This window comes from Schistocerca cancellata, chromosome 3 (assembly GCF_023864275.1).
Source record: "Schistocerca cancellata isolate TAMUIC-IGC-003103 chromosome 3, iqSchCanc2.1, whole genome shotgun sequence".
Taxonomy (NCBI): domain Eukaryota; kingdom Metazoa; phylum Arthropoda; class Insecta; order Orthoptera; family Acrididae; genus Schistocerca; species Schistocerca cancellata.
In genome coordinates this window covers 168,934,163-168,950,445 of record NC_064628.1, presented here as the reverse complement: position 1 = coordinate 168,950,445, position 16,283 = coordinate 168,934,163, and the positions used below count along the sequence as shown (strand labels likewise).

Genomic DNA, 16,283 nt, shown 5'->3' with positions numbered 1-16,283 from the left:
ATTACGGCTCGGTGGAACCCTGACAGCAACGTCACCATGTTGAATAATGCTTTTCGTGCGGACACAGGATGTCGTGTTACGAGTCAAACTGTGCGGAATAGGCTGCATCATGCGCAACTTCACTCCCGACGTCCATGGCGAAGTCCATCTTTGCAACCACGACACCACGCAGCGCTGTACAGATGGACCAAACAACATGCCGAATGGACCGTTCTGTTCACCGATGCATATGCCTTCAACCAGACAATAGTCGGAGACGTGTTTGGAGGCAGTCTGGTCAGACTGAACGCCTTAGACACACTGTCCTGCGAGTGCAGCAAACTAGAGGTTCCCTGCTGTTTTTAGGTGGCATTATGTGGAGCCAACTTCAGCCGCTGCTGATCATGGAAGCCTAACGGCTGTACGATATGTGAATGCTATCGTACAACCGATAGTGCAACCATATCGGCAGCATATTGGCGAGGCAGTCGTCTCCATGGACGACAATTCTCGCCCCAATGGTGCACATCTCGTGAATGAATGACTTCCTTCAGGACAAAGACATCACTCGACTAGAGTGGCCAGAATGTTCTCTAGTCATGAATCCTATTGAACTTGCCTGGGATAGATTGAAAAGGGCTGTTTATGGACGACGTGACCCACCAACCACTCAGAGGGTTCCACGCTGAATCGCCGTTGAGGAGTGGGACCATCTGATCAACAGTATATTGATGAACTTGTGTATAGTATGCCACTACGAATACACGCACGCATCAATGCAAGAGGACGTGCAACTGGGTGTTAGAGGTACCGGTGTGTACAGCAATCTGGACGACAACCTCTGAAGGTCTCGCTGTATGGTGATACAACATGCGATGCAATAACAAGGGCAGAAATGGTATTTACGTTGATTTCTATTCCACTACGCTGTACAAGTTCCGGAACTCTCGGGACCGAGGCGATTCAAAACTTTTTTTGGTGTGTGTATATGCTACGTTGTTGTGGTTGTGCTCTTCAGTCCGAATACTGGTTTGATGCAGCTCTCCATGCTGCTCTATCCTGTGCAAGCCTCTTCACCTCCGTGGAACTACTGCAACCTACATTCCCCTGAATCTGCTTACTGTATTCATCTCGTGGCCTCCCTCTAAGAGTTTTACCCCACAGGCTTCCTTCCGGTACTAAATTGGTGATCCCTTGATGTCTCAGAATGTGTCCTACCAAACGATCCCTTTTTTGGTCAGGTTGTACCATAAATTTATCTTCTCTCCTATTCAGTATCTCCTCGTTTGTTAAGTGATCTACCCCTGTAATCTTCAGCATTCTTCTGTAACACCACATTTCAAAAGCTGCTATTCTCTTCTTGTCTAATCTATTTATCGTCCATGTTTCACTCCCTGCATGGCTGGTTCAAATGTCTCTGAGCACTATGGGACTGAACATCTGAGGTCATCGGTCCCCTAGAACGTAGAACTACTTAAACCTAACTAACCTAAGGACATCACACACACCCATGCCCGAGGCAGGATTCGAACCTGCGACCGTAGCAGCCTCGCGGTTCCGGACTGAAGCGCCTAGAACCGCACGGACTCGCGGCCGGCTCCCGTGCATGGCTACGCTCCATACAAATACTTCAAGAAAGGACTTCCTTACACTTCAATCTATATTCGACGTTAGCAAATTTCTCGTCTTCAGAAACCCTTTTCTTGACATTGCCAGTTTGCATTTTATATCCTCCCTACTTCGACAATCATCAATTATTTTGCTTCCCAAATATCAAAACTCATTTAATGCTTTAAATATCTCATATCCTAGTCTAATTCCCTCAGCCTCACCTGATTTAAGTCGACTACATTCCATTGTCCTCGTTTTGCTTCTGTTGATGTTCATCTTATCCTCTCCTTTCAAGATACTGTCCATTCCTTCAAGTTGCTCTTCCAAATCCTTTGCTGCCTCTGCCAAAATTGCAATGTCATCGGCAGACCTCACAGTTTTTATTTCTTCTTCCTGGACTTTAATTCCTCCTCCAAATTTTTCTTTTGTTTCCTTTACTGCTTGCTCAGTATACAGATTGAATTACATCGGGGATAGTCTACAACCCTGTCTCACTCCCTTCTCAGCCACTACTTCCCTTTCGTGTCCCTCGACTCTTATAACTGCCCTCTGGTTTCTGTACAAATTGTAAATAGCCTTTTGCTCCTTGTATTTTATCCCACCACCTTAAGAGTTTGAAAGAGAGTAATCCAGCCTACATTGTCCAAAGCTTTCTCTAAGCCTACAAATGCTATAAATGTAGGTTTGCCTTTCCTTAACCTATCTTCTACCAGAAGTCGTCGGGTCAATATTGCCTCACATGTTCCTGCATTTCTCCGGCCATGTGCTTTCTTTGGAACTGGGATTATTATATTCTTCTTGAAGCCTGAGGGTATTTCGACTATCTCGTACATCTTGCTCGCCAGATGGAAGAGTTTTGTCATGACTGGCTCCCCCAATGTGGCCAGTACCTCTAACGGATCGTTGTCTACCCCGGGGCGTTGTTTCGACTTAGATCTTTCAGTGCTTTGTCTAAGTCTTCATGCAGTATCATATTTTCCTTCTCATCTTCCTCTACGTCTTCTTCGATTTCCGTAATTTGTCCTTATGCATCTCCCTTATATAGACCCTCTATATACTCCTTCCACCTCTCTGCTTTGCCTTCTTTGCCTAGGACTGGTTTTCCATCTGAGCTCTTGATATTCAACAGGAGGTTTTTTCTTCAAAATTCTCTTAATTTAGCTTATGTGCTGTACAATAATATAATCTTGCAGGTACATCCAGTGGTATATGCGCCTATTGTCTACGAAATGTGCTCTGAATGGAGTTACTAGTAAAGAAGCAATAAAGTAAAACGTCATACATAATGCCGCAGTTTTTTCTTCTCTCATGTCAGTATTTGACGTCATATCACCTGAACTACGTGTCGTAAAATGATATATCTTTTGTAGGTACATTCAGCGGCAAATATGGGCAGTGTCTGTAACAAGTGTTGTGAATAGATGTAGTGCCAACAAAGTAATGAATGTGAACGTCTTGCATGATGCTGTAGTTTTTCACGCATTTAGTTTCTAACGACGTATCTCGTACTCGTGAACTAAGCGCCCTACAATGATGTAATTTTACTGATACATTCAATGGTATATGTGAATACTGCCCGCAAAAAGTGTCAAGAATACGGTTAATATTAAAGAAGTAATGTAGTAAAACTCCATGCTTGATGTGGCATATTTACTGAATGAACAGCGACGATGTTGTAAGAGGCAAACTTTTTTCTTTCATCATTATGTGGGGGTCATCAGCGAGAAGAACTTTCTTAAAGGTTTGTTACTATGTGTAAAGTTTGCTACAAGTCTCAAAGTGCTCTCGAATAATGGGTGACTGAAGGATGGGTGTTCTCGCGTCCTGGGCTACAATCCCTTTTCACCCGCACCCGTTTGACTGGTGTGTGGTTCTTACCCCACAGTGATTCTTCCTGACAGTAGATGATACGCATACTAAGTTCGGTGGAAAGCAGTCCAGTGACTTAGGAGGTAATATGCTGTACACGCACGCACACACACACACACACACACACACACACACACACACGAACACACACACACACACATACATTGGTGAGCCAAAACATTATGACCACTGCCCAACGCAATGTTGGATGCCGCCAGGTAGCGCAGTGGGCACATGACGCTGCAACGAAAGTACACTCCTGGAAATGGAAAAAAGAACACATTGACACCGGTGTGTCAGACCCACCATACTTGCTCCGGACACTGCGAGAGGGCTGTACAAGCAATGATCACACGCACGGCACAGCGGACACACCAGGAACCGCGGTGTTGGCCGTCGAATGGCGCTAGCTGCGCAGCATTTGTGCACCGCCGCCGTCAGTGTCAGCCAGTTTGCCGTTGCATACGGAGCTCCATCGCAGTCTTTAACACTGGTAGCATGCCGCGACAGCGTGGACGTGAACCGTATGTGCAGTTGACGGACTTTGAGCGAGGGCGTATAATGGGCATGCGGGAGGCCGGGTGGACGTACCGCCGAATTGCTCAACACGTGGGGCGTGAGGTCTCCACAGTACATCGATGTTGTCGCCAGTGGTCGGCGGAAGGTGCACGTGCCCGTCGACCTGGGACCGGACCGCAGCGACGCACGGATGCACGCCAAGACCGTAGGATCCTACGCAGTGCCGTAGGGGACCGCACCGCCACTTCCCAGCAAATTAGGGACACTGTTTCTCCTGGGGTATCGGCGAGGACCATTCGCAACCGTCTCCATGAAGCTGGGCTACGGTCCCGCACACCGTTAGGCCGTCTTCCGCTCACGCCCCAACATCGTGCAGCCCGCCTCCAGTGGTGTCGCGACAGGCGTGAATGGAGGGACGAATGGAGACGTGTCGTCTTCAGCGATGAGAGTCGCTTCTGCCTTGGTGCCAATGATGGTCGTATGCGTGTTTGGCGCCGTGCAGGTGAGCGCCACAATCAGGACTGCATACGACCGAGGCACACAGGGCCAACACCCGGCATCATGGTGTGGGGAGCGATCTCCTACACTGGCCGTACACCATTGGTGATCGTCGAGGGGACACTGAATAGTGCACGGTACATCCAAACCGTCATCGAACCCATCGTTCTACCATTCCTAGACCGGCAAGGGAACTTGCTGTTCCAACAGGACAATGCACGTCCGCATGTACCCATTGCCACCCAACGTGCTCTAGAAGGTGTAAGTCAACTACCCTGGCCAGCAAGATCTCCGGATCTGTCCCCCATTGAGCATGTTTGGGACTGGATGAAGCATCGTCTCACGCGGTCTGCACGTCCAGCACGAACGCTGGTCCAACTGAGGCGCCAGGTGGAAATGGCATGGCAAGCCGTTCCACAGGACTACATCCAGCATCTCTACGACCGTCTCCATGGGAGAATAGCAGCCTGCATTGCTGCGAAAGGTGGATATACAGTGTACTAGTGCCGACATTGTGCATGCTCTGTTGCCTGTGTCTATGTGCCTGTGGTTCTGTCAGTGTGATCATGTGATGTATCTGACCCCAGGAATGTGTCAATAAAGTTTCCCCTTCCTGGGACAATGAATTCACGGTGTTCTTATTTCAATTTCCAGGAGTGTATATAAGCTGAGCAGACACGGATGGGGGATCACTCTGGCGAAGATATGGACTGTAAGTGGAGAAATCCATTGAGATAAGCGACTTAGACAAAGGGCAGATTTTCATTACGCAGAACCTGTGAACGAGTATCTCGGAAACGGCGAAGCTGGTCGAATGCTCACGCCCTACTGTCGTGAGCATCTACGGAAAGATGGACAAGGACAGTGAAACTACCACTAGGCGCTAAATGGGTGGACGTCCATTCAGAGAACGTGGGGTTCGGAGGCTTCTCTGCTCTGTAAGGTAGGACAGAAGGTGATCTGTGGCATCTCTGACGAAAGAGCACAATGCTGGTGCACACGCAAATGTTTCGGAGCACAGCTTTCATCGTACATTATTGAACATAGAGCTCCGCAGCAGACCACCCTGATGTGTTCACACGTTGACCCAATGACATCGTCAATTATGATTGCAGTGGGAATGGGAGTAGAGGGATTCGACCGTGAACCAATGGAAACGTGCCGGCTCTTCGGGTGAATCACATTTTTGCTGCATTAGGTCGCTGGTCGTCTCCATAAACGCCGTCGTAGGGGTGAACGGCGGCTCGAAACTTGCAGCGCATCACGGGCGCAAGCTTGTGGGAACAGTGTTATTCTATAGGAGGCATTATTCTGCGCTTTCATGGGACCTGAAGTAGTAGTCAAAGGCACACTGACAGCTGCGAGCCATCTGCATCTCTTCATGCTTGATATCTTACCCGACACAGACGTCCTCTTTCAGCACTATAATTGTCCGTGTCTCGTGCCAGAACCGTGATACAGTGGTTTGACTACCTTTATAGTGATGGCGACCAAATTCGCCTGATGTGAATCCTGAGGAATCCATCTCGGTCATTATCGGGCGCCGTCACAGCGTATGCAAATGAGCACACGTGACCGAACCTTGGTTCTCAGAACCAGTGATGTACACTCCTGGAAATGGAAAAAAGAACACATTGACACCGGTGTGTCAGACCCACCATACTTGCTCCGGACACTGCGAGAGGGCTGTACAAGCAATGATCACACGCACGGCACAGCGGACACACCAGGAACCGCGGTGTTGGCCGTCGAATGGCGCTAGCTGCGCAGCATTTGTGCACCGCCGCCGTCAGTGTCAGCCAGTTTGCCGTGGCACACGGAGCTCCATCGCAGTCTTTAACACTGGTAGCATGCCGCGACAGCGTGGACGTGAACCGTATGTGCAGTTGACGGACTTTGAGCGAGGGCGTATAGTGGGCATGCGGGAGGCCGGGTGGACGTACCGCCGAATTGCTCAACACGTGGGGCGTGAGGTCTCCACAGTACATCGATGTTGTCGCCAGTGGTCGGCGGAAGGTGCACGTGCCCGTCGACCTGGGACCGGACCGCAGCGATGCACGGATGCACGCCAAGACCGTAGGATCCTACACAGTGCCGTAGGGGACCGCACCGCCACTTCCCAGCAAATTAGGGACACTGTTTCTCCTGGGGTATCGGCGAGGACCATTCGCAACCGTCTCCATGAAGCTGGGCTACGGTCCCGCACACCGTTAGGCCGTCTTCCGCTCACGCACCAACATCGTGCAGCCCGCCTCCAGTGGTGTCGCGACAGGCGTGAATGGAGGGACGAATGGAGACGTGTCGTCTTCAGCGATGAGAGTCGCTTCTGCCTTGGTGCCAATGATGGTCGTATGCGTGTTTGGCGCCGTGCAGGTGAGCGCCACAATCAGGACTGCATACGACCGAGGCACACAGGGCCAACACCCGGCATCATGGTGTGGGGAGCGATCTCCTACACTGGCCGTACACCACTGGTGATCGTCGAGGGGACACTGAATAGTGCACGGTACATCCAAACCGTCATCGAACCCATCGTTCTGCCATTCCTAGACCGCCAAGGGAACTTGCTGTTCCAACAGGACAATGCACGTCCGCATGTATCCCGTGCCACCCAACGTGCTCTAGAAGGTGTAAGTCAACTACCCTGGCCAGCAAGATCTCCGGATCTGTCCCCCATTGAGCATGTTTGGGACTGGATGAAGCGTCGTCTCACGCGGTCTGTACGTTCAGCACGAACGCTGGTCCAACTGTGGCGCCAGGTGGAAATGGCATGGCAAGCCGTTCCACAGGACTACATCCAGCATCTCTACGATCGTCTCCATGGGAGAATAGCAGCCTGCATTGCTGCGAAAGGTGGATATACACTGTACTAGTGCCGACATTGTGCATGCTCTGTTGCCTGTGTCTATGTGCCTGTGGTTCTGTCAGTGTGATCATGTGATGTATCTGACCCCAGGAATGTGTCAATAAAGTTTCCCCTTCCTAGGACAATGAATTTACGGTGTTCTTATTTCAATTTCCAGGAGTGTATTTCATTCCAAAGAGGGACAAGAGAGCTATTAAGAAAGTGGTCATAATGTTTTGGCTCATCAGAATACATCCGTTTTTATAATTTATATCTATTCTAAGGAAGATAGGAGCCTTTGCATGTACTGTCACTGTTGTGAGAAGATGTTCCAACACAATGACATATTCGGTTTCTTTTCTCAAACACTGAAGCAATCGAATCACGGCTGTATCAACGTCTACAGAGGAGATGCAATGGTCTTTTACCTCCTGTAAATACGGCTCCTTCTTCTGAATTAAATCCTACAAGCCATGGAATAGCAGAGTGAGGCTTTAAGTTCAACGGGTTGTCGGACAGAAAAGAATCTTCACTTTTTTTCTCCACTACTGGGCGTAATTGCGCCATAGGGCAGAAGAACCATTCCTGAAACAGACGAAACAATACAATAAAGTACCATGTATAGAGTATCGTAGTCATAATCGTCTTAACAAAAAGTGTCAGTCCGCTGAAAAAATCATATTGATATTTTTACTGCAGACTGAGTCTTCCAAGCTGCAGTTTTCACGTTTCATTTCAGACTGAATAGCATGTCGGGGAAAACTTTTTGCTGACAAGAAACAAAATAACTAATTGCCATTAGCTGTGATTCAAATATTAAATATGTATCACCGAGCTGTATCTGAAAAAAAAACGGAAGACAGTAACGGAATCCAAACAGTTGAAATGCAAGACTTGATAGACTGTAGTTAGGCGTCTTTAACACATGGGCTTCTTAATTTTTAACAGTGTAACAGAGATGTCTCGATGGAATTTGGTGAGTTTTCTTGCAGGAGAAAGATGGCGGATAGAAAATCTACTGAAGAAGCTGGATTCCTACTTACATGGATCGAGAATGTAGTGATTACGAAATATATTCATAGGTTGTAAAACTACGTTATATCTCGTAGTAGAGAAAGTTCTCTAGTATAGTCCCAGGCTTTCATTAAAAATGCAAATGTTTTCAATCTGTACTGGCGTTCAGGACAGCACTGTTTACTTATAAATCAATCAAATTACTGTATTAACTTCCAGAATACTGCGTTTACCCAGAAATTTTAAAAAGTTTCGACGTCTCAATAAATACATAATAATATATCTCAAAACTGGGACGAAATAAAGACTTTCTTTATTACAAACATGTAGAACAAGAGGGAAAAATTAGATGTAGATTTTAATGTTACCAATATCGAAGGAATATGACAGAATAACAAGATTTGTTTTTAAAATAAGCAAAATATATTACATAGAAATCATTTTAGTGTATGCAACAACGCGTTTACATTCTGACCATGAAGTGGAAGATCTCAAAGAAGAGCTACAGAAGCTGATAAAGTCAATCCCACTAGAAGGTAATAATGGAAGATTTTCACGTGACAGTAATATAAAAACTGAAGAACGATTGTTCAGTGGAATGCTTCGGATACGACACCAGGAATGGCAGGTCACACATCAGAACAACTGTCAAAGCAGAACTACATGTTCACCTCCAAAGCCATTCACAGAAATAAAACAGATAATTAACGTAGCAAGAACGAAACAGAACTAAAAATGAAATTGACAACATTTCATCAAACAATTAAGAAATTGTTGAGGATGTGACGGACCTAAACCAACTTTATATTATCAGGTGATCATAGACTCCTGTGAGTAAGCATAGAGCGGACGAATACTAAAGAGATCGTGAACACCAAGGTCATGAGGAACACAAGAATCGAATCCGAACAGAAGTTCAGTGTTAGTGGATTCCAAACAGGGGTAGACAGCTGGATAAACAGAAAAAGGATGCAAACGAAGCAAATACAAGAAAAGAACTGAAATATATAATGAATGGGATGCTGTGCACCAGAACATGGGGAAATAGGCTGACATATTAGTAAAGAAAAATCAGAATAAAGCACCTGTGGTTGAATAAGTACTGTGAGGAAGCGGTAGAGAACAGCAGAGAAAACTAGGGAGACCGGAGCTGGACTCGGAAAAAGGGTTTCAAGGAAAAAGGAAGGAAGCGGTTAGAACTATAAGGTGGATCAGAAGACAAAGGATGAAGTAGGAAGTGGACGAGGTTGAGAAGAACTACAGAAAAACAAACTGTTGAGTCTTCTTCGGGAAATTCATAGAGAGTTTGACTGGATAGAAGGTCAGAGAACAGTTTATAAGTGATCAGAAAGACGAACTAGCCTTTAGTGCGAAGGAGAAGATACTTGCAGAGTACTTGCGCTACCTTCTGAAGTACGAGCTGTAATTGGGGTAGACAAAGAAGAGTGTCACACCTTTCCACTAGAGATGAGGTCGAACAGGCAATAATCGATCTAAAGAATAATAAGGCAGCTGTAGAAGATTGGGTAGCAGCCGAGATGATAAGTGGAGAGGCGACAAGGCGATGGGCAACATGACCAACGTTAACTGTCAGATTTCGAGAATAAAGACGTTACCAGAAGAATGGAAGAACGGAGTCATAGTACCAAAACATAAGAAGGAGGAAAACAGGGATGAAAACAATTACAGCGGAATATCGCTACTGGGGATCGGCTAAAAGCTGCTGTCAAAACTCCTCTTCAATAGACTAGAAAAATAGATAGGAATGCAGTTAGAGACTATCAAGCGGTATTAAGGAAGGGAATGCGATGTGTAGAACGTAGTGCATTAAAGAACAAAAAGACAGTACTAACTTTCGTGGACTTCATGAGAGCATATGACTCCACTGAGAGACAAACTCTTAGAAGGATCCTGAAGAACATGGACTAGACGCACTACTTAATAACTAATGTTGGAAATTTTGACAGACATAAAGGCAAGGGTGACATTCAGAGGAGCACTAGGAGAAAAGTTTGAGATTAAGGCACGTGTCAAACTGCGAGATCGACTTCACCGATTTTGTTCACCATAGCACTGGGCGAGGTGATCAGGCAGTGGAGAGCAATAAACAAGAAATGGCACTACCAAAGACACATCCTGAGAATAAAAGGACACGGGCCCAAATATATTGTCTATCCTTTGCGGACAACATAGGGATAGTAAGTGCAGGAGAAAACACAAAGATGCAATTTGACAACCTAAGCGAGATAGCCAGAAGGATAGGACTGAGGATCGCCTACAACAAGACAAAGACTTTGATTACCTTTGGGGACTGTAAAACACCGGAAGGTACCACGCAGAAGGTGGGTAAGTTTTAATACGCCGGAGGAACATGGCAGGAACAAATAGGAGCGTGGATGCAATAACACAGAGGATAAGGAAGATGAGGTCGGCCTTCTGTATGACCAGAATATATGCAATAAAAATACATCTACAGACGGAAAGATCGGAAACTACAAGACAACGGTGAGGAATGTAGTATTATATGCCGCTGAGAAGACAACAGGAAGAAATTGAGCAGAACAACTAGAGAAATAAGAGAGAAAAATACTGAACAAAATACTAATCTCTAAGACAGGTGATGAGAGATAGTTGCGAAACCTAGGGATAACAGTACCTGGACATGGAGATAACATCAGGAGAAACCAGATTATAAAGGGTAAGGTTTGCCGGACATGAATATGGATAGAATGACAGAGTGTGGGAAACAACAGGGAGGACAAGTGGAAGGACAGGACCCAAGTTGATTGTTGAACTCTGGAAGACTTGGTGGAGATTGTAGATCAAGGTGGAAGAAAACGAAAAGCCCAGAAGCAAAGACACATCGCCAACCAGTATGCCAGGGATCGACGATGGGAAAGGATACAGGAAAGAATAGTCACCAGTGGAGCGGACAAGAGAAGAGGATACTGAAGATCTCCGAAGAAAAGCCGAAAAGAAGAAGAGAAAGGTTGAATATTTTCTGGGAAGAGAAGAGTAAACTGCAACCCATGAAGGGGCTACCCATAGTCCTACAGAAGCCATAACGCGAGAAGAAGAAGAAGAAGAAGAGTCACAAAGGCACAAAGAAACTGAGTCATCAGCTAGGAAGTCACAAGCGCAGGTTCCAATATTTAAAAATAGCGAGGTTTATAGACTAAATTAACCAACAATTTAAGGACAACATAGACGTAAAAAAGCCCTTCTAATAAGGGGGGGGGGGGAGGAACGTGATGGAATATATTTTCGTAGATACTGGCAGCTAGAGTAAAATTCTTCTGGGCTGTAGGCAACATAACCTTGTAAAACACTGAATCAAACAACTTTTCGTGCAGTGTGCAATAACATAACATAAAATCGAATATGCATTATAACTGATAGTGTTTAAGTTGTCAGCAATTTTAGGATGTTAGTTATAAGCGATAGCTTGATGGAAATAATGTTTTCCACGAAATCTTGGGCATCTCAAACTTATACAGGCTCTTTGGGAAGACATACGTTTTTAATATCTTTGTAACATATTTTGTTTTCACATAAACACTGTGAGTCATGTGTGAGGATTTTTGTACACTAAAGGAGGCATAGTACCAGTAAGTAAACAGACGAATAATACTACTTACTAACAGTAGCAATAAAGCATCACAAGACATATGTAAGAACTGCAGCAGTACAAGAGAGGCAGAACAACACACCCATACAAACATCACACAAACGCGTCGTATTACACACGAAAACATGTAACTGGTGCAGTGCATTATTATTTAAATCATAAATTAGTGAACCTTAAAACTATCGCAATATACTGTTGAATCACGAGTAATGTATTGTTGACCTAATCGGTACTTCGAAGGAACTTAGAAACTGTGTCTTAGATGTTTCACAGAGCAACTGACAGAAAGTGAGAAGCTCTATGTTCTGCATCTGCATCCAAACAGGTAATAGATTTGCAATATATTAACGAAAATTAGGCATTCTGATATTGCGCCGAGATCATCTCACATGCTTTGAAGCTGTTGAACACACAGGGCGATTCAGTAGCTCCTACCGCTGTCGTTTTATGCAGCCCTAAATGATATGGTATTCACAAACTAAGTGCGAGATATTCATATCTCTCACTCGCTACGTGCAGGCTATTAGCTTTACAGAAGAAATGAACAGCGCCTTTTTTTGTACGGAATTTAATGTAGTTTATACCGGGGCACGTCTGTCCTAAATACCATAATTTTCGAGTTATTCGAGAAAAACCTACGAAAGTAACATAAAAACGCACTCCACCACTCATATCCAGCCTTCACTGTTAAGATTTGTAATATGTTGTTCGTAGCACTCCCTCCTATCATTGTACAAATATTTGCGACTGCACTAACTATTCCCGATATTCGACTTTTTTTGTCTTCATTAACTGGCCTTATTAGGCCATCGGATTAGTCGAGCACTTACAGATAGTAGACGTGACGTTAGTGTAAATTACACCTAACAGTTTAGTGAGTTTTAAACAGCATGAAATAAACAATTATGTTTTGCGGTCGAAAGGCCTTCTGACAAGGAAACTACAGTGATTGTAAGAGATGAGTCTGGATTGAATCGCCGGTGTAATTAGTTTTAGCGTAACGTTTACAAAAGTCGGCTTTCTTTCATTACCTTCAAGAGCACATTTAAAATAATAATGTTAACGAAACAGCCGACTATGCTGGTGGCGTAATGACACAACAAAGGGACACCAAAAAAAGTCGTTTATAGGGAACAGTTCGTGAAGCCGGAAATTTTTGTACAATGGTAGGAGGGAGTGCCACGAAAAACAGACTACAAATCCTGAGTGGTGAGGGATGAATGTGGGTGTGGAGGTGCGTTTTAAGATCTCTTTTGTAAGTTCTTCTTGAATAACCCGAAAACCGGAGGCCTCTATGGAAAACGCGTCCCAGTATAAAATTTAACTACATTAAATTTTCTACAAAAATTGTCCCATTCATTTCTTCTGTAGGAGTAAATATTTGCTCTTAGCGAGCCAGAGAATATGAAAATATCGTATGTGGTTTTTGAAGGCTAGATATAGCACTGCGGACTGCATAAAACAGCGGCAAGAAAAAAAAAAAAGATCGTATGGTGCCAGTGGCTGGGAGTTCCCAGGCGGGGAGTTCGGCCGTCAAGTGCAAATCTTATTGAGTGCGACGCCACAGTGGGCGACGTACGTGTCGACAATGAGGATGAAATGATGAGGAGGACAGCACAACACCCAGTCCCTGAGGGGAGAAAATATCTCACCCCAGCCAGGAATCTAACCCGGGCCCCCGAGCGTGGCATTCCAACGCGTAAAACAGCGGTAAGGACAGCAGTTCACGAATCACAAGAGCAGGAGGTATACTGCGAAAAGGCCGGATGATAGGGAAAGATTTCAGTTAGATCACATCATGGTCAGACAGAGATTCCGAAATCAGATACTGGATTGTAAGGCCTAACTACCCAAGAGCAGATGTAGACTCAGATCATAAAGTGGTAGTGATGAAGAGCAGGCTGAAGTTTAAGAACCACGAAGACTCAATACGCAAAGAAACGGGATACTAAGGAATGACGAGGTACTCTTCAAGTTCTAAAAGGCTAAAGATAGAGCAATAAGGAATAGCTCAGTAGGCAGTACAGTTGAAAAGGGATAGACGTCTCTAAAAAGGGCAGTCACGGAAGTTGCAAAGAAAAACATAGGTACAAAGAAGGTATCTGGGAAGAAACCATGGGTAACAGAAGATGAAAGAGGAAACTAAAACAATTTTCAGGGAAATTCAGGAATAAACAAATAAAACTCGCTGAGGAATGAAATAAACAGGAAGTGCAGGGAAGATAAAACGAAATGGCTGCATGAAAAATGTGAGGAAATCGAACAAGAAATGATTGTCGGAAGGAGTGACTCAGCACATAGGAAAGATAAATCAACCTTCGGTGAAACAAAATGTAAGGATAGTAAGATTAACGCTGCAATAGGAATTCGACTGTTAAATTCAAAGGGAGAGCGAATAGGTGTAAAGAGTATACTGAAGCTCTGTATGAGAGGCAAGATTTGTCTGATGTGATAGAAAAAGAATCAGGAGTCGATTTAGAAGAGATAGGGAATTCAGTATTATAATCAGAATTTTAAGAGAGCTTGCGATGACTTAATATCAAATAAGGCAGAAGGTATAGATAACATTCCATTAGAATTTCTAAAATAATTGGGTGAAGTGGTAACAAAACGACTATTCATGTCGGTATGTAGAATGTATGAGTCTAGCTACATACCATCGGACTTCCGGAAAAATATCACCCACACAATTCCGAAGACTGCTAGAGCTGACAAGTGAGGGAATTATAGCACAATTAACTTGACAGCCCATGCATCAAAGTTACTTACAAGAATAATATACAGAAGAACGGAAAAGAAAATTGGGGATGGATTAGATAATGATCAGTTTGGCTTTAGGAGAGGTAAGACACCAGAAAGGAGGAACCAGAGAGGCAATTCTGACGTTTTGGTTAATGGCTCTGAGCAGTATGGCACTTAACATATTTGGTCATCAGTCCCCTAGAACTTAGAACTACTTAAACCTAACTAACCTAAGGACATCACCACATCCGTGCTCGAGGCAGGAATGGGAAAGACCGTAGCAGTCGCGCGGTTCCGGACTGAGCGCCTAGAACTGCTCGGCCACCGCGGCCGGCTGACGTTTTGGTTAATAATGGTGGCAAGACTAGAGAAAAATCAAGACACGATCATAGGATTTGTTGACTTGGAAAAAACGTTCGACAACGTAAAGTGGCGCAATATGTTCGAAATCTGAGAAAAATAGGGGTAAGTTGTAGGGAGAGACAGGTAATATACAATACCTACAAGAGGGAATAATGCGCGCCGATTGCCAAGAACGAGCTGTTCGGATTAAAAAGGGTGTAAGACAGGGATGTAGTCTTTCGCCCCCACTGTGCAATCTGTACATAGAAGAAGCAGTTGTAGAAGTAAAAGAAAGGTTCAGCAGTGGAATTAAAATTCACGGTGAGAGGACACCAATGATGCGATTCGCTGATGACATCGGTATTCTGAGTGAAAGTGAAGAAGAATTACATGATCTGCCGAATAGAATGAACAGTCTAATGAGTACAGAGGAAAGGAATATGTGGAAAACACTGACAAGAAGAAGGATAGGACATCTATTAAGACGTCAGGGAATGACCTCCATGGTACTAGAGGGAACTGTAGAGGGCAAAAACTGCGGAGGAAGACTGAGATTGGAATACATCCAGGAAATATTTGAGGACATAGGTTGCAAGTGCTGTTCTGAGATGAAGAGGTTGGCACAGGAGAGGAATTCGTGGCGTGAATTCGTGGCGGGAATTCGTGGCGGGCCACATCAAGCCAGTCAGAAGAATGAAGACTAAAAAAGAAAGTGGCTCCTGAATCACCCTCTGTATTACTACGAGGGTTATTCAATAAGTAATGGAACACATTTTTAATCTCGGACATCTTCGGGTGAAAAAATGTGGATTTGGTTGTGAGGCAACTTGGAATTTTCTCTCTTCAGCCCCTATAGTTTCCAAGAACTTCCAACTCTTGGCGGCGCTATACGTAAACTCAAAATGGCGTCTGTAACCGCAAGCATAGAGCTGGCCTTGAGTTTATTCTGACGGAAAATCAGAGCGTGGCGTAACTTCATTGGCGCTTTGAAAACGTCTACGTAGACATGGCAGCGAACAAAATCACGGTGAGTCGTTGGGCGAGGCGTCTATCGCGACAAGTTCGCGCTGTCCTGTCCGACCTCTCCTACAACCCGGATCTCGCAACTTCCGACTTACATCGGTTTGACCCAATAAAGGACGCACTCCACGGGAAGCAATACTAGGATAATGGGGAGGTCACTGATGAAGCAAGACGTTGGTACAACATCGACCATTAGAGACGTAACATGCGGGC

At 44.9% G+C, this 16,283-nt stretch overlaps 1 protein-coding gene across 1 annotated transcript in view; it reads right to left on the bottom strand.

Annotated features, from left to right (window-relative positions):
* Window positions 1-16,283, bottom strand: part of LOC126176181 (juvenile hormone esterase-like) — a 126,308-nt gene that overhangs the window by 54,042 nt on the left and 55,983 nt on the right. Inside the window, exon 6 of the mRNA XM_049923323.1 lies at window positions 7,750-7,906. Coding sequence (XP_049779280.1) covers window positions 7,750-7,906 — 157 coding nt within the window. The remainder of the gene's footprint in view (window positions 1-7,749; window positions 7,907-16,283) is intronic.